This window comes from Metarhizium album, assembly GCF_000804445.1.
Source record: "Metarhizium album ARSEF 1941 chromosome Unknown scaffold_2, whole genome shotgun sequence".
In the NCBI taxonomy this organism is placed as follows: Eukaryota; Fungi; Ascomycota; class Sordariomycetes; order Hypocreales; family Clavicipitaceae; genus Metarhizium; species Metarhizium album.
Window position 1 is genome coordinate 1,974,556 of NW_024467576.1, and position 24,544 is coordinate 1,999,099.

General features: G+C 55.4%; 7 protein-coding genes across 7 annotated transcripts; 5 read left to right on the forward strand and 2 right to left on the reverse strand.

Moving 5' to 3' along the window:
• Positions 1-366: 366 nt before the first annotated feature.
• MAM_01703 (Zinc finger, C2H2-type/integrase, DNA-binding protein) lies at positions 367-3,385 on the forward strand (the record flags this gene model as incomplete). Its single annotated transcript, XM_040820502.1, has 2 exons — positions 367-850; positions 2,001-3,385. The coding sequence occupies 2 exons, from the start codon at positions 367-369 to the stop codon at positions 3,383-3,385; spliced, it is 1,869 nt and encodes a 622-aa protein (XP_040681990.1).
• Positions 3,386-5,657: 2,272 nt separating this feature from the next.
• On the reverse strand, positions 5,658-9,343 carry MAM_01704 (Vacuolar sorting protein 39/Transforming growth factor beta receptor-associated domain 2; the record flags this gene model as incomplete). Its single annotated transcript, XM_040820503.1, has 3 exons — positions 5,658-8,609; positions 8,711-9,138; positions 9,193-9,343. The coding sequence occupies 3 exons, from the start codon at positions 9,341-9,343 to the stop codon at positions 5,658-5,660; spliced, it is 3,531 nt and encodes a 1,176-aa protein (XP_040681991.1).
• A 463-nt stretch (positions 9,344-9,806) lies between these two features.
• Positions 9,807-12,142, forward strand: MAM_01705 (Golgi membrane protein (Coy1); the record flags this gene model as incomplete). The annotated part of the gene is made up of 3 exons (XM_040820504.1): positions 9,807-9,936; positions 9,999-10,166; positions 10,239-12,142. 3 exons carry the CDS (start codon positions 9,807-9,809, stop codon positions 12,140-12,142), a joined length of 2,202 nt encoding a protein of 733 aa, XP_040681992.1.
• Positions 12,143-13,708: 1,566 nt separating this feature from the next.
• On the forward strand, positions 13,709-14,537 carry MAM_01706 (uncharacterized protein; the record flags this gene model as incomplete). Its single annotated transcript, XM_040820505.1, has 2 exons — positions 13,709-13,919; positions 13,996-14,537. 2 exons carry the CDS (start codon positions 13,709-13,711, stop codon positions 14,535-14,537), a joined length of 753 nt encoding a protein of 250 aa, XP_040681993.1.
• Positions 14,538-15,738: 1,201 nt separating this feature from the next.
• Positions 15,739-18,129, forward strand: MAM_01707 (F-box domain containing protein; the record flags this gene model as incomplete). The annotated part of the gene is made up of 1 exon (XM_040820506.1): positions 15,739-18,129. The coding sequence occupies one exon, from the start codon at positions 15,739-15,741 to the stop codon at positions 18,127-18,129; it is 2,391 nt and encodes a 796-aa protein (XP_040681994.1).
• Positions 18,130-18,893: 764 nt separating this feature from the next.
• On the reverse strand, positions 18,894-19,813 carry MAM_01708 (Ribosomal protein L22/L17, eukaryotic/archaeal; the record flags this gene model as incomplete). Its single annotated transcript, XM_040820507.1, has 3 exons — positions 18,894-19,049; positions 19,136-19,323; positions 19,537-19,813. The coding sequence occupies 3 exons, from the start codon at positions 19,811-19,813 to the stop codon at positions 18,894-18,896; spliced, it is 621 nt and encodes a 206-aa protein (XP_040681995.1).
• An 824-nt stretch (positions 19,814-20,637) lies between these two features.
• MAM_01709 (rRNA 2'-O-methyltransferase fibrillarin) lies at positions 20,638-21,844 on the forward strand (the record flags this gene model as incomplete). The annotated part of the gene is made up of 4 exons (XM_040820508.1): positions 20,638-20,770; positions 20,850-20,977; positions 21,057-21,720; positions 21,786-21,844. 4 exons carry the CDS (start codon positions 20,638-20,640, stop codon positions 21,842-21,844), a joined length of 984 nt encoding a protein of 327 aa, XP_040681996.1.
• Positions 21,845-24,544: the final 2,700 nt, after the last annotated feature.

Genomic DNA, 24,544 nt, shown 5'->3' on the forward strand with positions numbered 1-24,544 from the left:
GGAAACCAGCTCATTACAACGATAACGACGTGTCGAGTTTCTCCTTTCCATCCACGCCCAAGTGTCTTATTCTTGTGACCCCGCCAGCCTCGGCAACCCCGCGAAACAGGGCCTACCTGATTTCACAACGGTAGAAGCTTTGGGGTGGAACAAGATTGCCATTCGCTCGAGGTAAGAGCAAGAAGAACAGTGACAAGACTCCCTCCTCCCCTTTCCCCCCGTAAAAACAACGACAACAGCAACAACAAAAGAAAAGAAAAGCAAAACACCGCCGAGAGACTGGAACATGGCCATCACATGTATGTATTACTGACTTGAGGACTGACAGACTTAGTCTTCGCCTTCTCCATTCGTCACAAACACACAATGGCCGCCTTGGCCGAGCAGCCCTACAATAGCCTGTTCACGCAACAGCAACGTGCAGACGATTACACCAGCTATCCTGAACCCCCGCAGAACGCCTTTGGATCTGCTTCGCCAATGGCCATTGGTGTCACCTACCCGCCTAGCACAACATCGATGGGCTTTGAGCCGTCGCTCTTCGCCGAGACGCCGAACTACATTCTCAACAGCCACACGTCTCCTGGTGTGTACCCAGAGGACGGTGAAATGAGACTGTCGTCCTCTGGTCTGTCATCTGGATCTCTTCCCTCGGCGCCCTCCTCAGCAGCCGGTTCACCGCAGTCGAGCCACGGACACTTGGGTGCGACTGACTGGATCGGTCACACGATGAATATGCAACCCAGCATTGTCGGAAGTGACTATCTGACCGCTCCCGAGTATTTCCACGGATCCGGCGTGGAGGATTTCGGCAGCTTTGACTTTGGCGGACAGGCAAAGTCTTTTGTTGGTGAGTTTTACATTTTCGCATTCTGTCGTTTGTCTTTGTCTTTTTTGCTTGTCTCCTTATTCTCTTTCGCGGTCGAATGTCTGCCTCGTGGGCAAGGGCCATCGTTTGCCGGCGCGGCTGTCCATGGTCGCCGACGAGTTGTGTGTCATGGTCACCGTCGTCGTCTCGGTCAGGTCGCTTTCCAGGCAGGGGTGTTGGCTGCCGCTTGTTGTTGATGACAAAGCGATGCGGCTCTCAAACGGAATGGCAGCAGACCTGTTCGATGCCGTCCTTGCAAGGGAAGCGATGCATCATGATGATCCCGTTTCTTCACACTGGCCGCATCACGATGCACACTCACAGTCTTGTGCGTGTGTGATTTGGAGACTGGATAATTGGGTTTGCCAGGGGGGCCCGCAGTTCAGCTTGCCATTGCCCGCCATGCCTGAGACAATTGGGTGGTGGCTCCGCCAGTGCGTGAGTCGACATGAACAACGGGCACAGCGGTGCTTGGATGCAGCGCGTCATCATCTCTCTGGGCCCCAAGGCGCACCAATTGCGCTCTGCCCGCCGCACTGAAGGCATTCTGCTTTGCTGCATGGACTGCGTCTGCCTGCTGCCTGCTGCCTGCTGCATGCTGGATGGTGTGCCCTCGGTGCCGGTCACGCAGCTCGGTCGACGGGATGCCGGCCAGAGCGACATGGAGCGACTGGTCCGTCGTCCCAAGCTGCGTTGCTTTGCCGGCCGATTGTGACGAGTCGCTGTGACCAGCTGCAGTGTCTCCTCTGTACAGCGCGAGCGTGTGGCGCCCAGTCGGCCTCCCGCTGGCCGGCCCCAGGCAGAGTCCTTCTAGTCTCTTGGCACCTATTTGGGACCTTTGCAACGTCAACGGGTCGGCGCTGCGCCTACCCTCTTGGCTGCCTCTCCTGTCGGCCAAAACCGTTGTTGAGTGGCTGGCGCCTGCCCCGCCTGGCCCGGAGCCTCCCCTCTGCCCGGGGGCTAATAAGCGTCCGCGCTGGACCTTCAAGATTTCTTTGCCTCTGCCGTTCCATCTTCGATCGTACTGTTCTGTCTCAATCCTACCCGTCCGCCATCTGATCACGACGGCGGTCGTAGCAATTGACCATGTCGTCCGCGGCCGCGATTACTGACTCTCTTCCTGGTGTCGCAGATCCTTCCCTCATCCACCCGGAAATAGCCCGTCCCCCGATGCCCCTCTCGCCCTACGACGGCCACTTTCAACACGCGCAGCCACATCAGTTTGTGCCTTCACCGTCACTGTCATCATCACCACAACCCAACCTGGTTCGACCTGACAGCACCTCACCGTTCCTCCACAGCGGCCCTTTTGGCCCCAGCTACACAAACAGCCCGTACGGTGCTCCCATCGATGCCAATGGTCGCCGCGTGAGCATGCACAACTTCATTTCTCCCGTCGGCTCTGCAGACTTCAGCAGCGATGAAACCAAGGAGAAACAGAGATGCACCTATCCCGATTGCGGCAAGATATTCAAGGACTTGAAGGCGCACATGCTCACTCACCAGAATGAGCGACCCGAAAAGTGCCCAATCCAGACCTGTGAATATCACATCAAGGGCTTTGCCCGCAAATACGACAAGAACCGCCACACCTTGACCCACTACAAGGGCACAATGGTCTGCGGCTTCTGCCCTGGCTCCGGATCTCCTGCCGAGAAGTCGTTCAATCGGGCCGATGTCTTCAAGAGACATTTGACCGCGGTCCACGGTGTCGAACAGACGCCTCCAAACAGCCGCAAGAAGACGCCCGCCGGCGTCACCGCCGGAAAGAAACTCACTGGCTACGCGTCCGACGCCACTGGAAAGTGCAGCACGTGTTCGCAAACCTTCTCCAATGCCCAGGATTTCTACGAGCATTTGGACGACTGTGTCCTCCGAATTGTGCAGCAGGAAGATCCCGCCGAGGTCATCAATGCACAGCGACTGGCCGAGGTTGAAAATGACAAGACGGTCCACTTAACCTTGGAAAAGAACAACCTCCCAACGGTCACATCCACCATGCAGGCCTCCCAGAATGAGGATGATGACGTCGATCTGGACATGGGTGAAGAAGAAGAGGCAGACGATGCTTCCTCCAAAGCCAACTCGTCGCCCTCGATCAAGAAGAAAGGCAACCCTGCCAGCGGTGTCCAAAAGTCGCGGGGTTTAACGCATTCTCGAGGGGGTGTCCCGACGGCTACCAAGGCTCGTGGCCGCAAGAACCGCCGCGACTACCCATCATCATGGGGCTTTGATAAGGGCCAAATGACGATGCGAAAGCGCATCATGGCCGTCTTTGACGGCCCCCGCAGACTGGCCAAGGACGACATGATGCTCTCGACCGACCACGAGGTTCGCATCAAACTATCGGACGGCAAATCATACGTTACAGACCTCGATGTCCAGACTCTCAAGCGCGCCGAGGGCTTCCTCGGTGCCACGGACGACGAGAAGGGACCTTGGATTTCCGACGACCCCACCGAGGAACAACTAAAGGAAATGCAAGAGATGTTGAAGACGAGCAGTGCCCCCATTTAAAGTTGTATTGTTTGCCTTGAGCGGTCGCCTCATGGTCTCCTCGCGAGACAACGGAGTCTGGACATGTTACGAAGTCGATTTGCTAGAGCCTCAAAATATTAGAAGGGGAGTATGGGCGCATGCGAAATTGTACTGGATTTTAATGGGACATGGCTGGGCAGGATTGAATTTTTTTCCGTCATGGCCCCAAGGGCATTCAATCTGTGGAGTTTTGTGCAGGTTTTGGCATAGGCATGGACCCTGGGTTCTTAATTACGATGGATGACATGGATGGGAAACCCAGCTTTTTGCATAGTTGTTTTGTCGAGAGCCGTCCTGGGACTTTTTCGTTGTCCTCTTTTTTTCTCTTTTTTTTTTCTTACTCCTTTTCGATACCCTGAGTTTTGTCAACTGAGGCGGCGTTCCCGGCGATTTGGCAACGCCCCTTGGAATATTCTTAATGGGACAGGAACTCTTATCCCCAAGTCATGTGCCACTTTTGAGCCATTGTGAGATTCGATTTGTCGGTTTTAGCCATGAGAAGAGAGGACCAGGGTCTGTGGCGGTGCCAATGAGGGAACACTAACCGGCAGGTCGTCCCAGACTCCGTTGTCTCGCGAGGAGACCATGAGGCGACCGCCAAGCACTCGAAACTTTGATGCCGGCGCAGGCCCACATTCCCCCGTCGTCTGAGCGACATGCGAATGCGCAGATGGATACAGAGCACAGCATGTCGCATGACAGGATCGGTTGGTCAGTCAAGCGGAACCCAAGTGAAGTGCGTCTGTCGGCGATAGCAAGACCCAGCACGGCTCGAAGCCGCATCACCTTGTCCGGTCCGGGGACGCTGCCGGTGAGCGGACACGGGGGAGTCGAACAGCCGAGGAAGCAAGGCGGTCGACATGCCTTGTATCCGTCATCAAAGCGCGTGGAGTCGCTCGAGCCCGGGGGTTACTTGTTCAGCGAGCGCCCCGGGGGGGTTTGTTTGCCCAGATGATGGATGGATGTGACGGTGCATCACGGTGACGCCGGCCACGTCCTCGTCCCTCGTCGTCTACGCGTCGCCGCATCCGCATCCGCATCCGCATCCGCATAAGCGGCCGCATCTCGAGCTTGCTGCGACGCAACGTGGCAGGCACGGTAGATGGATGGCGGACAGACGAGTCGACAGCTTGCCGAAGCCGGGCTCGGGCCCGATCGAGGCAGGGCCGGGCAGGGCAGGGCAGGGATGACGATGGTGTCGCCGCGCAAGCGTACTCGACGGCCTTTCTGTGTCCGAGCTGCCCAGCATCGTGCCACGGACGGCCAGCGACGCGCGGGCACAAAACGAGGCAGAAGGAACGACAGACACGGGCAATTAAACGTCAAATGGGTGACAAGAGGGGGGGCCCAAAGGGTAAAGAAGTAAAAACGCGTGGTTTCAGTGCCGCGCCGTCGACGCCGGCCGGCCGGTCCCCTTTGCACATTGCATCTTGGATCTTGGGGCCATGCATGCCTCGACGGCACATCCGGCTCCGCATGACGTGCAGACGGAGACGCAAGTTTATAGCAGTCCTCGAGTATATATAGCCGACGGGGAACAGGCACAAGCCCTGCTCGACTGCGCCCCCTTCCCGCGCTGCGGCTCTTGCCTTTCGTCGGGACAGGCAGCATGTAGATGAAACAGACGGACAGCTTCGGGCGTGCGTGCGTGAGGCAATCGATAGTTTGTTCAGCTCAAGCCACCGCCGGCGGGCTGTGAAGCCATCCCCCATCGTCCCACGCTTCGCGACTCCCCGAGGCGCAACGAGATACAAGATGGGACATTCTCGACCGGCCGCCTGGGGGACAAGGGCATCGTCGCCGGCGCGGGTCTTTGGAGAATCATTGGCTTGCACGCGTCGGCGTGTGCTCCGTCAAGTCACCGAGGAAGAAGGGGGCTGCTACATTTTCGTGCGGCATCGTACGTGGTTTGCTTGCATCGTGTAGCTTGGGGTACCGCTCATTGGCGTTTGTGTGTCGTACTCTTGTCGTCGTCGTCTTTTTCTTCTTCTGCCGTTATTTGGCCGAGCTGACCGGAGCTGAGTCCATTCCCATGGCCAAGCTCGGACAGCCGTGGCTGTTTGACCTCGTTGCCCGCAAGCAAGCGGGCAAGCAAGCGTCTTGTGGTCTCGTCGAGACGTTGGAGACATCTTTGTTGACATGAGAATCGCAGATGCGCGCTAGATTTTACGTACACGGTTCGACTTGGCCTCGGGAGCTGAAACAGACGACACGACACGACACGACACGACACGCACGCCAAAGCCACGGTTCAGTCCTGGGCCTCGATGCTCGGACCCTTCTTCTCGATTCCCGCAACCAGGTCGTGGTTGACCCTCAAGTTCTCTGCTGCGCTCAGCGCCCTTGTCACCACCGTCTCGTTCCTCTCCCGCACCAGTCTCCTCATGGCTCCTGTCAGAAACCCGGCCACGACGTCCACGGACCAGGCGTCGGGCACCAAGCCCAGCACTTCTTCCACCTCGAACCAGCCACCAAACCGTTCCAGCAGCGCGCCCGTCTGCTCGATTCGGTCGCTCACGTCGGCAATTCTCAGGAACTCGTGCAGAACTACCTGGAACAGACGGCGCTGCAGCTCCGTGTCTGGCGTGCTGCCTCCGCCACGGCCCGGATCCTGGTGCCCGTAGACACTGCACCCGCCCCCCAGGCAGTACGACACCGCCGTATCGTAGTCGCCAAGTCTGTGGACCAACAGTCGCAGTGCCTCGTCGTGGCGACGCTGCCGACCGGCAAGAATGATGGTCTCCGGTACGAGCAGGTCGGCCGGCAAACTGCCTATGCGCTCTGCAATGGCCCCAGTGTCGTAGTCGTGTGCGCCGCCGAGGAGCTGGAGCAGTCGCAGGCGACTCTTCCATATTTCGCCATCAGGCGGCGTGCTTTCGGTGAGGAAATGGTGGTACGTGGGCTTGGGGCCCTGCAGCGCCCTGTATGCGTCGTACGTGGCCATGACTCTCTCGCGGCTCGCTGCCGAGGACCGCAGATGCTCAAGGACCACGTCGAGATAGTGGTTCAACAGCTCGTCCACATATGTCGTGAGGCCCTTGGCAAATACAAGGTGCTCCAGGTAGTATCTGACTGCGTCGGGAGCCTCTGCTCGGAGTATGTCAGCAGCTCGTGTTGGCTCAAACCTGGGGGCCTTTCCCTCATCATCGGCAAACACCTGCACTCCCAATCGTGGGTTTCTTTTGGCCAGCCAAATTCCGTACTCTTGGACCAGGGCCTGGTTGCTAATCTTTTTCAGATAGTCTCGAACACGCTGCTCGCCATCGTGAAATTCGGGCGCACTGTCCTGCTCCCCTTCAATGATTCGTTTCCACGTCGCCAAAACATCACCAGCCATCTTGCGGCTTTGGTATAGTCTGCTCAGCACGAAAAGTCTGTGGTACGACTCTAGAATGTCGACCGCACGGTCAAAGCAGTCCACTCCTTTGTCGACGACGTCGTTGAGCTCCGATCTGACGGCGCCCCCGCGTCTCGTCCGTCGAGGTGACCGCTGATCCAGCTCAAGCAGGGAGATGAGAAGTGCAGCGTCTACGGTCCTGAACACTTCACCTTCGTCGGGAACGCTGCCGAACCCCTTTCGTTTCCGCCAAGCCGACAGGAATCGGCGGGAAAAGTGCATAATCCGTAGCTCGATATTTTGCAGAGCCTTCTTTCCCGGCGTTTCAAACCTGACGCTTCCAATATAAGACTCGGCAATCTTCTTGACTCCTGCATAGATCCAAATGCCTTGTTTTCCTTCAATGATGTCGTTTCTGATTCCCGGAATGAGAGACAGTACTACTCGAGGATCCAGTTTGCTGTCAACCAAGACTTTTTCCAAATCACCGAGCTCGCCTTCGGAAACCTCCTCCCTTTGCGAAGACAGGATATTGATAAGGAGTAGGAGACCAGCCTTTTGACGCAGGTAATCCAACGTCATGTATTCCAATTCTGTCCTCGCATCCCGGCCGCGAATAACTTTCAGGACAGCATACACTGCATCTTTGTTCATGTCCGCCATATGCCCTTCGGGGCATGCTTCGTCCAGCAGCGCGTCAAGTTGAATGATTAAAGGACTTCGCACTGCCCACCATATACAATCTCCATTCCAGACCGCCAATCTTGTTCCGACGTCAGCAAGTCGCCGTACAAAATGTTCTTCTTCAGTGTTGCGGGTTGTTTCCCAGCCTTCCGGCAGGGAGTCATCGTCCTGGGAATCATCACGTTCGAACAGTTCCTTTTCTTTGGACAGTCGTTCTATTGACAATGCTGTCCTGGAGTCTGAGCGCCTGAGTGAGGCAGACGCCTCCAATGGTCTGGGAAAGGGAGAAAATCGCCTTTGGCTGAGCTTGTCGACAATCTCGATTAGTCGGAACTGCCCTCTGCCGAATAGAGTCCTCAGCCCATAAGGGTGCTCTTTCGAGAACCCCCTTGCTTCTAACCAGTGCTTTTTTGGATTTGCCTCCTGGCCCGCATTTATATGTTGGATTTCTATGCCGTACGACAGTCCATTCTCGGATTCCTTGGAAGTGGAAGCTAGCACGTGACAATCTTCCTCGTCTCCAAAACCTGTTCGAGACGAAGTTCGAGACGAAGCCATGTCGAAATTGCTGCCATCAACGACAACCTGCTCTGGATATTTCTCAAACTGAAGCGTTGCCCGGGTGGGTTCGCCGTCCAGGCTGACAAACATGCCAACACCTGGTTCTGACAGTTTCGTCCCAATGACTAACAAAAATTCTTCAGGGTTTGGCGATGAAATGTGAGGTTTGAGCGCAATTGACGTCTGATGCTTTGTGGGCTCCACATTCTTATCCACGGGAGTATCGTCTGAAGGGGGTAAAGGTAAAGGCTTATCCGTAGCTGGCGACGGCGATTTGGATTCTGAGCGAGGCTCTGGGCTTTTTGAGGACACGGGGGACGATGGTGGTTGAGGGCTGGAGGACTTGTCATTCTGGCTCACATTTCGTTTGTGGTGTGGTGCATTCCCACTGTGAGTAGACGAATGCGATGGGCCTGGTCGGGTAGGGGTATCTGCAGCAGCATCGCGATTTGGCTGCACTCGTCCGACGTCTTCCACAGGCGTTTCATCCAGGGTTGAGATACTCATCAGTGGGATGGTTAGCTGCCTATGAATGTCGAGTAGCGCGTAGGATCTGGAATCGGCGACGCAAGCGATTGAGTCCCTGCGAACGGACAAAACGCTTCCAGCAAATGTTACTTTCTGATATCCCAAGTTAGCAACAGGGTCTTGGTCGCAAAAACTTCTCTACAGCCCCCCTCTTCCCTTCCACAACACACACCAGAAAAGAAAGGAAAACTGACGGGTGCTTCGAGAACCTTATCGGCCAGGCGAACAACTTGTATTTTGGATTTCAAAGACAGGAGTATAGTGGCATCATCGCCGGTAGCACCCACGACGCCATTTGTCGCCATGGCATCATTCAAGTCCACGCCACCGATCCAGTTACAGTTCTTGACAACGCTTATTCCAGACACCGGACTTAGCTCTGGGAGAGAATAGAACGCGGCGGTCGAGTTGCACAGTATACAGGCCTTTCCTATGCGCGGCAGCAAAAGGATCTCCTGCACACCTTGGCCGGCCGATCGTGATGTGGGAGACTCGACATAGACCGGCGACAGCCTTGAAGCTTGAATATAGACAGGTTGTCCGGTGACGTCGTTGGAGTCGGGGGGGATTTGCACGAAATGAAGCACCTCGGATGCTGACGTGCCAATGTACAGATTTCCATCTGGATTGCACGTTAGCCTCCATGTCCCTACAGGCAAATGGTAGATTTACGCACCATGAAATTCGACGCAATTAATCTTCACATTGCTGTCGGACCCATCTGACGCCAAAGGGACCTCTTCCAACAACGGCCGTAAGATATAGGGTCCATCCTCAACCGCTGCCTTCAGGCCTGAGCTGGCAGTCAGGCCAGTTGGGGATGCCATGGCAAGGATTCGCTCATCTGAGGCTACTGAGGTGTTGGGCTCATATTTGCGGTTGAAAGCTGTGGCACCGCGAGTACGATGATTTGAGCTTCCCAGGAAAACGGCGGAGATGCTTTGCAGAGGAAGGGAAGTCGGATGAGGCCAGCCAAGGTCTGGCGCATGTGGGGCTTGGCCGGCTGCGGACGACAGCTTCAGAGGCTGTGGCCCCGAGTCTGGGTGCCAGGGTCAACTGGACGGGTTGCAGCTTAAAATAATGCTTGAAGGTGCACAACGCACATGGGCCATGGGCTCCACCGTCCCTTCCTGCGACGAAACACGTCAACCTCTTCGTCTTTCAACACATGACCGCTCAGAAACCTCCCCATAGCTCACCACGATTTATGGCAAGACTTGTAGTACGCCCATCAAGTGCGCAGCTTCCGACTGTCGACATTTAATCAGACGTCAACTGGCCGCTTTCACAATGGCGCACGTCGGAGTTGGACACGGCCCCGCTGCTGCCGCCGAAGCTGCCCCTTCCGCAGCACGACCCGATGCGCCGACTGCTGAGGGAGCAGGGAACAAATTCCAGCATGCCATTTCGTCATGGAGAAGTACGCCGCCTCAGCTGGACCGTTTTGAAGGCGCCGTTTCACTTACTTACCGAGACGATTAGGTGTCGATTTGACAACTTTGACCGCGAGCCTCGATAACACTGCCTCGGAGATCGTGACATATCAACGGGACTCGACAGTGCAGCGCAAAGAGCTGGCACAGAAAACAAAAGACTTTCGAAAACTTGAAGATTCGACCAAGTTGACCGAAATCAAAGGCCTCTTGAAAGGTAGTCCAGATCCTGTCTCGCCCTCGGCTATTTCCTCTTGCATATATCCATCGTAGCTGACAATCGTGGAAGCCTATCAAAATTTTATCGACCTTCTCACGAATCACTCCAAGTCCGTCAACTCGGCCTTCCTCAAAGCCTATACTTTGATATCAGAAGCACCGGATCCATACCCACTCTTGGAAGCCTCGGTAGACTCGATGCTCCTGTCGGAGGAAACACTTCCGAGACTCACGGAAGAAAACAGGCTGCTCCAGGAGAATGTCTCCAAGCTCACGTCACAGCTGGAAGATACTGAAAGCAAGCTCCAGTCAGAGCGAACCGCGCGGAAAGAAATTGAGGACAACCTCGAGCGACGGGTCAAAGAGGTTGAATCGTCTTGGAATGCCGTCATGGAAGAGAAAAAGGACAACTGGGAAGCCAAGGAGAAGAGCCTGGAAGAAAAGGTAGAGAACCAGGAGCGCCTTCTGAACGAGTTGCGCGCCAGCTACGAGGTGAATCAGCGACTCGGAAAGGCTGGCGAAGATCAAGAAAACCATCATGCAAAAGCCTCGAGCGCTGAGCTGGAAATGCTCCATTCCGATATTGAGCGTACTAGCGCCCGGCTTGCCGAGGTAGAGGCTCGTAATGAGCAGCTGCGGCTGGAATTGGCCCAAGCCAAATCTTCCATCTCGACACAACCCGAAAGGTCTTTGGAAGACGATCCCGGGTACATGCGCATGAGGTCGGAAAATTCATCCCTGATCCGAAAGCTAGATGCTTCCAGGCTGGAGAAGGAAAGCATGAAGCGGAATTTCGATGCTCAGCAGCGTGCGATGGAGCGGGAGGAACTTCATCTGAAAGAGGAAAAAGATGCGCTCAAAGCCAAGGTCCAAAAATGGAGTGACTATGAAGATATCAAGCAGGAACTCGAGGTTCTCAAAAGCATCGAGTTTTCCACAGGCGACGATGACGAAGGTGGAGAGAAGATGGAAAGCAGCACGGACAAAGGGGATTCTCTAGAAAAGCTTCTTCTGTCCCGTAACAAGAAGCTTGGCGACGAGCTGACGGTACTCCGCGTCTCACACCAAGATCTGCAAACGCGACTGGAAGATTTGCAGGAAGAACTCTCAAGAACAAATGCGGAGCTGGAGAAGTCACAAAACCTGAATCAGAGGCTGGAGGAGGATCTTGAGAACATGCAAGCTGAGGGCGCCAATGCCTTCCCATCTGGTGCGTCGGTCGCCGGCACATATGTGACTCGAGCGCAAACACGAAAGGGCAGGACATCACCAACCTCGTCCATCATCAGCGGCCTGGATCCGCGGTCCACACCAGGGGAGCGGGAGCCGATGGGAGGCGGATCTGGTATCCTGCCAATGGTGACAGCACAGCGAGACCGATTCAAAAAGAAGAATGCGCAATTGGAACAGGAACTGTCCGAGACCAATCGGACTGTGCAGCAACTGCGGCAAGAAGTGGCAGCCTTGCAGAAGGACAACCTGAACTTGTACGAGAAAACAAGATACGTGTCAACATACAACCGTGGCGGCACGACGGCAACTTCGTCATCGGCCTACTCCTCCAACCCGAATCCTTGGGCGGTTTCCATGGGCGGAACGGGCAACCCGGGGATGGCCATGGACAGATACCGCCAAGCGTATGAGTCAAACATTTCACCATTTGCGGCTTTCCGTGGTCGAGAGTCGGCCAGGGCTTATCGGCGTATGAGCCTCCCGGAGAGGGTGGTGTATTCGATCACGCGCATGGTGTTGGCGTCCCGTACCAGCAGGAACCTCTTTGCAGCTTATTGCGTGGCGCTGCACATGCTGGTCTTTTTCTCGCTCTTTTGGCTCGGCAGCGCAGACTTTGACAAGCACGCGTCTGGCTTGGGCTCCTCTGCTGCTGCCGCTGCTGCCAGAGCGGCTGCAGGCAAGGCGGCGAGTGGCGGTACACAGCACGGAGAGTGGAAGCAAGATAGTTTCAACCGGCAGTAATGACGTTTAGACACCGGCTCAGCTGTGGCGAAGAACAAACGGCCAGTATCAATCAAGCTGGGCCGAGGTCCAGGCCAGCTCCAAAGCACACATGTACATTATCCCTGACATAGGATGTAGCAGTACAGCATTGTTTGAGCATTTTCACCTGAAAAGGGCAAGACAGAGCCATGATAGTGATGAATATGGAAAGGAAAAGCGTCCGCATTCTTTGGCCCACGGTGGCCTTGCGCACTCGTAGTTAGTTTTCGGTGCTCCGAGAGGCACAATTGAACTGAGAAGCTCAACTCTCCTTCCATCATGACGGCGATGCTTCGTGCTGCTCTGGTAAACATTTGTGCCTGGGCCCCACGGGGTGGACACGCAATACACTCGATTCACCACAAGCCCAAGGCCACAAGCCCAAGGCCACAAGCCCAGAGGAGAAAATTCACGGTAGCTCACCAGTTCGACCAGGCATCCGTGGATTTTTTGAAAGTCTAGCGCCTCCGCGTAGGTCATCTCAGGCTCGAGGCACTCAGGACCATTCGCCCTAGGCAAGTCATGCCTCGAGCAACATCGCCGCGACACTTGTCTGAAGGGTTGTGTGGGTCGGCATCAGGTCCGCTTCCCTCGCTTGATTGCGCACGAAACTGATCATCTGCGCGGAGCATGTACAAAGGCCAACGTGTACCAAATGAGCGTGCGTCCATAATCGCCGAGGCCGGGCAAGCAGCAAGATGCATCTGAAGTCTGCACGGGTACGGAGTACTTGGTACCCCTGGCACAGCGCTTAACATGGAGCCAATCAAGCGACGCCGAGCCCACCGCTCCCGCGGCCTCCCGCCGAAGCGCCCGTCGACTGCTCCAGCGCGGCAACCAATTGGACGACAGGACACGCTCCCCGCGCATCGTCAAGCTTGTCGCCGTGCCATAAAAAGCATCACCCCCATGTCGTTATGTCGTTGCGTCGCTGTCTCGGCCGCCCAGGATCTCAGATGGCTTGCCCGTCCGCCCTACATGTCCCAGACCTCGTCGACCAATGAATGGTCCTCTGGCTAATGTACGCCGGCGATCCCTGACGCCGTGCCCAGACAGGCGGCTGCAGACCGCAGTGTCATGCATTCAATAGGCTCAATGTCATGCCGTTGGCCGTGCGCCTGCAAACGACAGATGAATGCTTATAATAGAGTTGTTTGCCTCTGCGCCGAGGTCCATTTGATTTCGTCTCTTCTCCTAAAGCCCAGAACCAACCGGCATAATTTATCTATCCCAGCTGGGGTGGTTGTTTTTTCCTTTTTTCCTTTATTTCTATTTCCTTGTTCCCTTTGTCGTCTTCCTCTCACATCACGGCTGTTCAAGTTGTTCGAGCCGTTACTTATTTATTTTGCTCTTCTCGTTGCTGCGTCTATCTGCGTTCCTGTCTCGCCGAGTGTCGATACGACTTTGTCTGCCCGTTGGTCGCTACGATTCTGATTCTCCTCGACTGCGCCGTGTCTCAATCACCACATCCTGCTTGCTGGTTGATGCAAAGGGCACGACTACTCGTACTCACGTGAATATCAAGGAAAAGAAGAAACACGGAAAATGCATCATCTATCGACAGCCCTCACGGCTGCCCTTGTCGTCGTTGCCAATGCTGCGCCAGCCCTCCCGACTTTGGATAGGAGGGACAACTCCGTCAATGCTCTGGATAGTTTGTCGGGGTACTTTAACCTCATTGCATCCAAGGTCGAGGCATCCAAGCTTCTCTCGACGGCTCCCTTGTGTGACTTGTCGAAAGCCCGGATGCCCGATGGTAAGCGTCAGACGGCGCATCATCCCAGACCTTGGGCCGCTGTGGCATGGTATGGCTGACATGCATGGCCTCGCAGGAATCGATGGGCTGCCTCCCCCCGACAATGGCTTGACCGTACGCCACGTAGCAGTCGGACGTGGGACTCAAAACTACACTTGCGATGCGAACAACGCACATGCCTCCCCCAAGGCCGCCGGCGCCGTGGCCACCCTCTTCAATGCCAGCTGTATTGCGGCTCTGTACCCTGACCTCCTCTCGCGAATCCCGCCCATGGCCGTGCACTTCCAGCTTGACGAGGCCGAGAAGCTTGGTCCCACAGCCATGGCCAAGTCTGGGGTGCACTACTTTGACGGTTCAACCCCATTCTTCAACTTGGACACGCCGGCGCTGGCCATTGGCCGGGTGCCCTGCGCGAAGAACAGCTCGGCCAAGGCCCCTTCCACCGCGGCCGTGGGCCAAAAGGGCGAGAAGGCAGTGACCTGGCTGCGGCTCACAGCCATGGACGGCACCACGGGAGATATCAAGGACGTTTACCGTGTGGACACGGCTGGCGGTTCGCCACCTGCCACATGCAAGGACATGCCTGCGACATTCGAGGTCCAGTATTCAGCAGTGTGAGTTTTCCGCATAGGCAGCCACCACTCCACGCTTGACTGGTGTTTCAGGAACCATGTTATTGACTTGAGCAACTAGTTATTGGTTCTGGCAGAGCACGAATAGGCGGTGATGGGCACGGAGTACAAGCAGGAGAAAGCGGGGAGTTTTTGGAAAGAAAAGGCTGGGCAGGGCTCGTATCATCGATCCTTGATTGACCGACGCTGATACGCACATCTGAGGCTTGCTTTGCTTTGGGGTATTTTTTTTCTTTACTTCTTTTTTTTTTGGTGTGGCATTCCATGACTTTTCTCGTATGAGAATGCTTGTACATGAGGCTCTCTGTTCTAACGCAGCCCATTTCGCATACCGTTTGCCGGTTCTTTTAGCTGGATAATATTCTGCCGTTGTGGAAGTCGTGTCCCCTGATGAGTAACCTTGACCACGGAACGTTGCTCGGACCCTTGGTGCTTGAGCAGTTGGTACGTCCAACCCATGGACGACAAAAGAAGCAGGCCTTGGAAAGAGACGGCTTGGGGCGCCGAGCTCCCAGACGGCAAACAATACTTCATCTGAACTCTGACGCAGATCGGATGAGGGATTGTGGCTTGGAACATGGCGTACGCGATGGAGGGAGAGAGGAGACTGGAGAGCAACTAAGTTGGTGGTGAGATCCAGCCTAGGCCGTCGCTGCGCCTGGAGCCGTGACCCGTTCAATTGAACCAGACTCCGGTTCAGCCTCCGGCGGCGGGGACTGGCGGGAGTCAATGGTGCATATTGTAACGTTCGAAGGTTGGTGTAGCGCCGTGGTGGCGGCGTGCCGTCGAGGACGCAGCGTGATGGAGGATGATGTCGTGACAAAAGTTAAATGGGAGAGCGGAGAGCGCCGTGACGCCGTGACGCAGCTTAACAAACCGCCAACCACCAAGTGCCACTTCGGCTGCTCCCATCTCGCACCTCGCACCTGCCATCCACCCCGTCTCCCGTCCGTCTCCCGTCTCCCGTCTCCCAATCTCCCGTCTCGCATCCATCCAGATCGCATGCATACAACCGCCCATCAATAGCCATCATCAGTCGTCGGCTCTCAATCCCCTGCTGCCATCTCTTTCACCGCGAAGAGGGAGCCTTGGGCCATGTCCTGCACCACCCCTCCGCGTTCATCCACACTCGCGCCGTCTATTGCCCCGGCGCAGAAAGCGAGCTAATCGTTCTCATTCCATGGCCCATGGCACAACTTCCCGTGGAAATCATCGAAATCATCACGTCTCACCTGACAAGAGCCGAGGTCAGAAACCTCCGCTTGGTTTGTCGGGCCTTTGAAGCCAAGGTCTCGCCCCAGTACTTTCGTAATGTCGTCGTTCCGTTTCGATCCGAGCTGTACGGCGCCCTCGTTCGCGACGAGCATGGCTCCATGCGCCATTCGACCTCGAGCCTCTTCTCCAATGGAATGTACATGTTCAAGTCCTTTGGCCCTCATATCCTCCGCTTCGCACTGTCCCTCGAGCTCGACGAGGACTCTCTCGCCTATCCCCCGGTCAAGCCTCTCCAGGAAGCCGTTCCGGCCTTCTGGGGCATCTACCGCTGGCCGCCTGCAAACTATCGCAGATATACCGACCTTGAGGGCCTCGAGCAGACCGCCGACGAGACCGAGGGCATGAGAGCTGCGCTGGCGTGCCTGACCAAAGTGCAGAATATTGGCTTGTGCTGCGATGCCGGCCTCGGATTCCTGCTTGGGCCGGACAAGGCGGCCCGCAACGCCCACATCCATCATCCCGTCTTTGCAACCGTGGACTGGCGTCGCCATCAACGCTCGGCTCAAAGCGTCCACCAACCTGCCATCACCGTTGCCGATTTCAACGACCTCGCTCGGGATCAGCACAAGTCAATGTTTCCCAACCTCGGCGCCTTCCGGAATGCAACCCTCGAGAGGGACGCCGGTTACTGCGGGCCTCAAGTCCAAGAAGCAGTGCGAATCATGCTTGAAACCGGAAACAACAGTCTCGATAATATCAACTTTGACGAAAGATCTGCCTCGCCCGCGCCGAATCTTGACCCCGCTGGAGCTCCTGGCCATGCAGACCTCTTCGACTCCCCCAGGGACGAGGCAGACTCGCCCTTGATACCTGTCAATCTCACCAGAGCCCAAAAGGAAATGCTGCTCGAGCTCGAGTGGGCCCATCGTGCCATGATTCAATCCTACGTCCTGGGCTTGATTGACAATGCTTACGATGGCTGCTTTCAGCACGTGACGACGTTCACCATTGCCAAGATCCCAACGAGCCACGTTCACCTCTTCTGTCGAGATGACTTTTGGGGAAGCATTCCCAGTCTCAGGAATGTATCAATCGGTGTCATTGCGGATTGGCGAAGGGTCAACGTCTCTACTCCCGAGTTTGTCGAGGATACCCGTATATCCCCGGTCGAATCCGTCGGCAAAGTCTTCACACTGCTCAGCGATCACGTCGCCAAGTGCCGCAATATCGAGAGCCTTCACTTTGAATGGATATGCGGCGGTGAATTTGCGCCAAGCTCGTATCAGCGCAATTCATACATCCTCCCCGCGCCAATTGTCAATCAACCAGACGTCATGATTAGCCCGAGGGCCGTCCGGCGTGACAGATCAAGCTTACTGCGACTCCCCCATGTCAAGCACCTTTCTCTCAAGAATTGTTGGTCATCGCCGCATGTCTTCTTGCAAGCAGTCCGCCAGTTTGCCCTGCTGTCTCTCGAAAAGCTGGAATTGGAGTCCGTCTCCCTTTCTGGTCCTCCTACAACCGTGCCCGAGGCTATGGCGGCACATCTACCGGTCCCACTCCCGGCTCCGGCTCTGGCCTTGGCCGGTGTTGCTCCGGCTGCGGCCTTTGCTGTATCTGCTCTGCAAGACAATGATCAAGATCTGGCCGACCTCCAGGACGCACTGCCACCTGGTCTCCTCCTGACGCTACCGCCGCTATACCCGCTCCCGCCGCAGCCACAACACTTCAATGTCCCCGGCAACCCCCCCAGCCATGATGTGCACGACGCGCCGATAGATTGGCTCCGCCAGCCTGATCTGCTGACATGGACAGGGTTCATTGACCATTTCTCTCCGAGTGTGAAGATAAGACAACTTTTGGCTGAAAAAGCCGATCATCATACAGTTTCGACGGCCTTGGTAGAAAAGATCGTTGCAGCCAGCGAGTACATTCCCGATTTTGCCCTTCTACGGGGGCACGAGCGAAGGTATCGCCTAAAATGCTTGGCTTTCAAGTCGTGTGGCTACGTCTCCGTTGATACCCCTTACCTGAAAACGAGAGAAATTATTTCCGACCTGCACCATGGACGCACTGTCTTTCACGGCAGCAATCACCGGATTATGACTTGGATGCAGTCTTCAAAAGATAAGCTCCTGGCCGAAATCACGCAATGTATGAAAGAACAGGAAGAGGCCATGCTTGTTCACGCCTTCGGCATGACAATGGGATGGAAAGATGTTTATAGCGCATGGTGCATCAATGACGCCAAGAGAGATGGGGTGCAGAGGCCAGGCTCGGGTCGTTTCAGCGGTTTACTCGAAGCATGTGACCGTGGTCTACGGCACCAACAAGCACCATCACCATCACCAGCAGCAACATAAATGGGAAATAGTATTACGCCAATTCACGTCCATACACGCACACATGTACTTTCTACCACCTGCCAAGCTATCGTGTCGTTTATGTTACGGAGTTGATCATGGACAGATTGACAGGTCGGTGGATTTTTTTTGTTTTTCCAAGGCGGTGGTTAGGCTGGCGCAATGGCGTTTTGACGTTTTTTTTTTCCAGTCAGGGTCAACCCCTTTCATTGATTGTCGTCTTCCTCCCAACGACACTCGAAGGCTGGCAGAATCGGTTAGATAGATGGGTGAGGAAGCGAAAGTCTGTTTTTTTCAATAGCCGCACCATCGTCATGTCAATGAATAGAAAAAGCGTTTGTCTGAGTGGTCAAGTATCGCTTCGCAGCGAGTTCCGTTACAGCTCCCATCACCTCTACTGAGCGTGAGAATCCAGCATGACTACTCCTCAACTTTGTCCATCATCTCAAAAGGGGGAGACGAGCACCAGGAACACCATAGACTAAGATTGAAATGTGAGCCTTTTTATGTCGTTGATTTATCTTTCGTCAAGAACCCTTGCCGAGCAGAAAAGGGAAAATATGATGTGTGTGAAATCCTTTTTCCCCTTTTTTTCTTGTTTGATGCCATGCTCCCTCCGCAGTCTGCCATACACCAAAGGAGATGAGAAAAGAGCCACGAATCGCCCCGAAAACATTTATAGACGTTTCAAGTATTCCCACGCCTGTTTCCATCAACCCCCTCGTAAAAACAATTGATCCTGCCTCACGCTTTCAAAGATAAATTTATGCGGCAGTGATCGCCTTGCGGAGACGAGCGCCACGCTGTCTCGAGCTGAGATGAGCCTCGCGGCCGACAACCTCGTCGGACTTCTGCACGACCTCGTCGCCCTCGGTCAGGATAAGCTCGATGTGGCAAGGGTTAGACATGTACGGGTTGATCTGCACCATGTTAGCCCTCAGTGCTATTTTCTCACGCTTGTGCACGTAGAAATTGGTGCCAAAGGGTGGAGGGGGGGAAGACGTACACGGCCGTGAGCACGGTACGTTCGGCGGCGCTGCTTGGGGGCCTGGTTGACCTGGATGTGCTTGACAATCAGGGCACCGGTGTCGAGCCCCTTGGCGTCAGCGTTGGACTCGGCGTTCTTCAAAAGGTCCAAGAGGTACTGGGCCGACTTGACGGGCCATCTGGCCTTGGAGACGCCGAACTGCTTGCCTGTTGATACTTGCGTCAGCAAAAACTGCCTCCCGACGCCTCTGCGCCGCAGCACGAAAGCAGCCATCCACGCCCTGTGTGCAGGCAATGCGCCCTCGCCTCCCCCTGCCGAGCCTTGGTCCAAAATCGACATCGGAGGAGGGGAGGTGCAACATCCCTTTACAGCAGAAGCCTCGCAGGCCCTCCGCGGCTCTCGACTCAGGGCGTGCGTACCTTGGGCGCAGCGGCCGATGCTACCGGCGTATCGTCGCATGGGGACGGCCTCCTTGTGCTCCTTGACGTTCTCGAGGAAGGCAACGGCGCGCTGCAGCTTCCAGCCATTGATAGCCTGGGCCGTCTCGCGGGTGTTCTTGAACGAAACTCGCAGGTAGGCACCGCGGGCGCGGGCCGACTTGGAGGACTGGATCTCGGTCGCGGCGTATCGAACCTGTCCCGACTCGTCAGCCCTTGTTTCGTCCTGAGGCCGTACCGTTCCCCTCTCGTCCGCCATCACCCAGCGTCCCGAGGGCTCGACTCCCCGGGAAATGGCGACGCTCGTCGAGTGCGCGACGGCGATTGCACGAGCAAATCACGCTTTGTTCCATAGCCAATGGTCCTTTCTTTTGTTGCAGGGTATAACTCACCATCTCGACGGTCTTGGGTGTGGTTGCTGATTCGACGACGTGGCTTCGCAGGCTGGGAGTTGGGAGAAATTCAGACAACTTTTCCTGGGGCGCTTGGGGCCGCGACCAAAGCTCGCTTACCGATTTGGGTATGTCTTAGGGCTTGGCTGCCCTCCTCGGTCCAGCGTGGGCGGCGCCCCGACGCTGCACACGCCTCCGGTCAAATTTTAGCCTGGAAACTAACATGAGTTTAAATAGGGCATTTCTACTTAAAAAAAAAATAGAAAATAATAGAAGAAAATTTGGAAGAACTCACTTCTCTAGAATTGAATTCTTTTCCCCCCTTCTAGCCCTGGTTGCAGATTTTCTTACAATTATCGTACCTCTTTCTTCGCCACGTGACACACGTGTTGGACTTTGTCCTTTCCGACTGAGTTTGAGCCGGAATAAAGTCGGGTCGAACAAGGTCGGTGGTAAAAAGGCTCTAACCAAGAAAGGTAGTTTGAAGTGGGTCTGCAAAAAAGCTCCAGAGGAAAAGCTTCAAAAAATTTCTTCGACATTTCAGGGCCGCAAGTCTTACCCGCAGTGGCAGGTTATACAACAAACATCGAGAGTTCACGGGAACGCTTGGGGACTTTTCCAACCTCTCTGGAGGCGACATCCATCTTTTTATTAAAAAAAAAAAGAAACCCCAACCGGGAATTCTTGACCAATGGCTTTCGGTGATCGAGGCGGTCCCCGAGGCGGCGGTCGTGGAGGCGGTCGTGGAGGTGGCCGTGGGGGATTTGGCGGTGATCGCGGTGGTCGCGGTGGTGCCCGCGGTGGTGCCCGTGGCGGTGCTCGAGGTATGATGCTCTTCTCATCAAATTCGCGTTGCTGTCCCTCGTCATTGCGACTTCATCGCTAATTACGAGGATGTTTTAGGCGGCCGCGGTGGTGGTGGCAGAGGAGGTGCTTTTGGCCGTGGAGGTCGCGGCGGTGGTCGCGGAGGTGCTGGACGCGGTGGTGCCCGGGGAGGCGCTGGGCAGAAGGGCGGCGCCAAGGTTATCATCGTACGTGTCGATTCTGTTGCCGTCCTGGCTTCGTTCCCTCTTGGGTCCAGGCAGAAGACTGACTCCCGACCTTTCGCAGGAGCCTCACCGTCACCCAGGAGTATTCGTCGTCCGTGGTGGCAAGGAAGATGGCATTGCGACCCGAAACCTAACGCCCGGCGAGTCTGTCTACGGCGAAAAGCGTATATCTGTGGATGAGACGGTAAAGAATGACGACGGCACTTCCTCAACAACCAAGGTTGAGTACCGCATGTGGAACCCTTTCCGAAGCAAGCTTTGTGCTGCCATTGCTGGAGGTGCCGACGACATCTACATGCGCCCTGGATCACGCGTCCTGTACCTTGGTGGTGCCTCTGGTACCTCCGTCTCGCACGTTGCCGACCTGGTTGGCCCGACCGGATACGTCTACGCAGTCGAGTTCTCTTCCCGGTCTGGTCGTGACCTCATCAGCATGGCCTCGAAGCGACCCAACGTCGTTCCCATTGTCGAAGATGCCCGTCAGCCCGCTCGCTACCGCATGATTGTCCCCATGGTAGACGTCATCTTTGCCGATGTTGCCCAGCCCGATCAGGCCCGTATCGTCGCCATGAACGCCAACTGGTTCCTCAAGGTCGGCGGCGGCGTCCTCATTTCCATCAAGGCGAACTGTATTGACAGCACTGCACCTCCTGCCGAGGTCTTCGCCAACGAAGTCCAAAAGATGCGAGCCGAGTCCATCAAGCCCAAGTTCCAGCTTACTCTAGGTAAGTCGAATTCTTTGCCAAATGACTTGCAACCGCGAACAAACCCGACTAACTTGAACGTACAGAGCCTTTCGAACGTGATCATTGTTTGGTTGCCGGCGAATACCAGCGCTACAAGTCGTAAACGGAGAGCAAGAGAGAGTTCGATTTTTGGTGCTCACGAATTCCAAGTCAATTTTTTATTGCTGCTTCGACGGCTGACAGAGGATTCCCACCATACTACCACGGCTTGGCCTTTAGGGCTGCATCTGCATGGACGACTTTGCATGCCTGCTTGGGCATATTCGTAACATTTTTCGTTTTTCATCTTGTGCGATTTGACCGCATGCTTTTACCACGGCGAGAGGGCGTTCTGGACCGGGCTGGTTTGTGTATGTAACATGCGTATGGGCGTCTGGCCAAATCAAAGGAACACCCCCATAGCTTGTCGTGATGAATAGTGATGTTTATGCAGGCACAATTTGCCTATATTTGCAATTCAAGTGATGCCGCCGCCATGCGATGTGAGAGCTGGTATCCCCGGCGTGGGTGATTGCTGGGGCGAAACCATGGGTGCGTCTTGACAAAAGTATTCGTCGAGTCCTTGGCAAGAGACCCAAGATACAACTACTGACATTTGCAAAGACGTATGACCTCCGTTTCGCGATGCTCGTCGCCAGCTTCGGCTGCCTGTAGAACGGCAAAGATCCAACTCCAGATACCGGCCTCCTTTGACCATGACAAACGCGACGAGAACCCCGGCAGCTTGCAATCGACTCTTCAAGGAGGTAATTGCCCCATGTCAGTCAGCCCTTGTCTCGAGAGCACAAAATTACCAATTTACCGTCCGGCAGGGCCTCCGCCGCAGCAACTTAGACATCTAACCACGTCGCGCATCTCATCGCGCAACGCTGGAGACGAGCAGGCCAGTTGCCACTGCCATGCCTCTAGGCGTGCCTTGATACCCTGGTACGTACAGCATACACGGTCCACACGCGAAGAAAAGGCTGCTCCGGCCAAGCACGAGTCTGCATCAGGCAACCCGGATCCTTGCAGCGGTGGCTGTGAGAGCTGGCCCGTTCGCGTTGATGTGTACGGGCCTCCAGAGTATTGCAGCAAGAACAGGAAGCTGTTACCGCATGAGTCTCAGCCCAAGGGATATCATTGGAGCAAGCTCAAAGATACGTCCGTCTCTGGCATAACAAGTGACGTGGCATTTCCCCCCTGTGCCTCTTCAGGTCCCGGCACACTGACAAGTGTCAAGCGAGGAAACGGAAGCCGAGGGCGAAGGATCCTGCGCGAGCCTGGATACAAGGTCACCAGACCTAATACCAGTTAATACAACACGGTGCCGGTCGCCTTGCCAGCTCCGGGCGCCAGATATACCCCGGCTGGTATGCTTGATGCCAATGCGACTATTGATCCGCTCTGCAGGCTGTCTGTTCGACGATGGCCCATCTTTTCAAGAGCGAGCATCTTTTCGGCAGGGTAGCTGCGAAATGCGCAACAGAGACCACTCGCACTCTAGGACATTCTGGCAAAGTTAACAGCATTATCACATGCTTTGAAATGGCGTGAGGGTCTGTATCATGCTCAATGCCGGATTTACATAGGGGGCTCGAGGGAGAAAAGTCGTCTCTTTGGAGGGGGTACACCCCGCGGTATAACTCGCATCGAACACAAAGTGGCAAGACTATTCATTTCGCGCAACAGTCTGTATACAAAACTTTTGTACGTAACTAGTGTGGAGTGATGGCTGGGATTTGAGACGGGAAAATATGCCAGGACCTGGCAACAGGAACACGTTCCTTGTCGCTGTGCAACATTAGCACCAGAGGCAGAAGGGGGTGCAAGTAAAGAAAGGGGCAAATGGTCAAGGAGCAAGCTCATTCCAGTGATGAGATGCTCGCCATCAATGCGCATCAGCTCCGAGGGCGGTGCTCTTAGCCACGGCGTCGTCGCCAGGCACCAAGATATTGGACCGGGGGAGAGGATGAAGATGCAATCTGACTGATTGATAAGATGGATCAGATAAAGAAAAATTTTCCACAGTGGCAGGAGCCTGCGATTGGCCCGCATCCATCTGGCCCCGTGTGAAACGGGGCCTAGCAGTATGCACTCCGTAATCATTTACGGAGTAGCACGAGGCCCATTGCCAGCAAGCGAAATTGCAGCGTCCCGCGGAAGGGAGAGGACACAAAATGTGAGTGAGAAAGCTTTCATCTGATAAAACGGGGTTCGCGACGCAAAAACGCCAGGCTGGCCGGTCGGCCCACCGCGACTGGAGCGGACCAACAAAGCCATTCATTGGACAATTTCGCCTTGGTAGATTCATTCAACAATTCAATTGATAAATACCCACGAGCCCTTCATAGTCATTCATGCTGATGTGCCAACTTTTTTTACTCTTTTTTTTTTTTTCGTTCAATGAAGACACTTCAGACTGATGGCGTGAATCGGATCGCGACCGTCATCGGATCAGGCTAGGAAGGAGGCGGCTCCCATGATGAGGGTTGGGAAGTCGCACGGTGCCCGGGGCGTCGATGATGGCATGTGAAGGGGGTGCACATAGTAAGATCTTTTCCCTCGGCCTGGAACGAACCACACAGCGACCGACCGTTCAGACGCGAGCTGTTTTGCCAAAAGGCGGCTCGGACTAACGCCCAGAGGCCGCACAGGCACATTCGGAGTTTGTCTCGACAGTACGTAGTACGGGATAGGGCGTCGCGAGCACATGTCAGGTGGGAAGCCTCCATTCTCTTCTCGATCCGGGGACGAAAGCGGAACGTGGCATGCAGCCTGTTATCAATCGGCATTCAGCGGCTGGTGGACTTTGGCGCTGGCC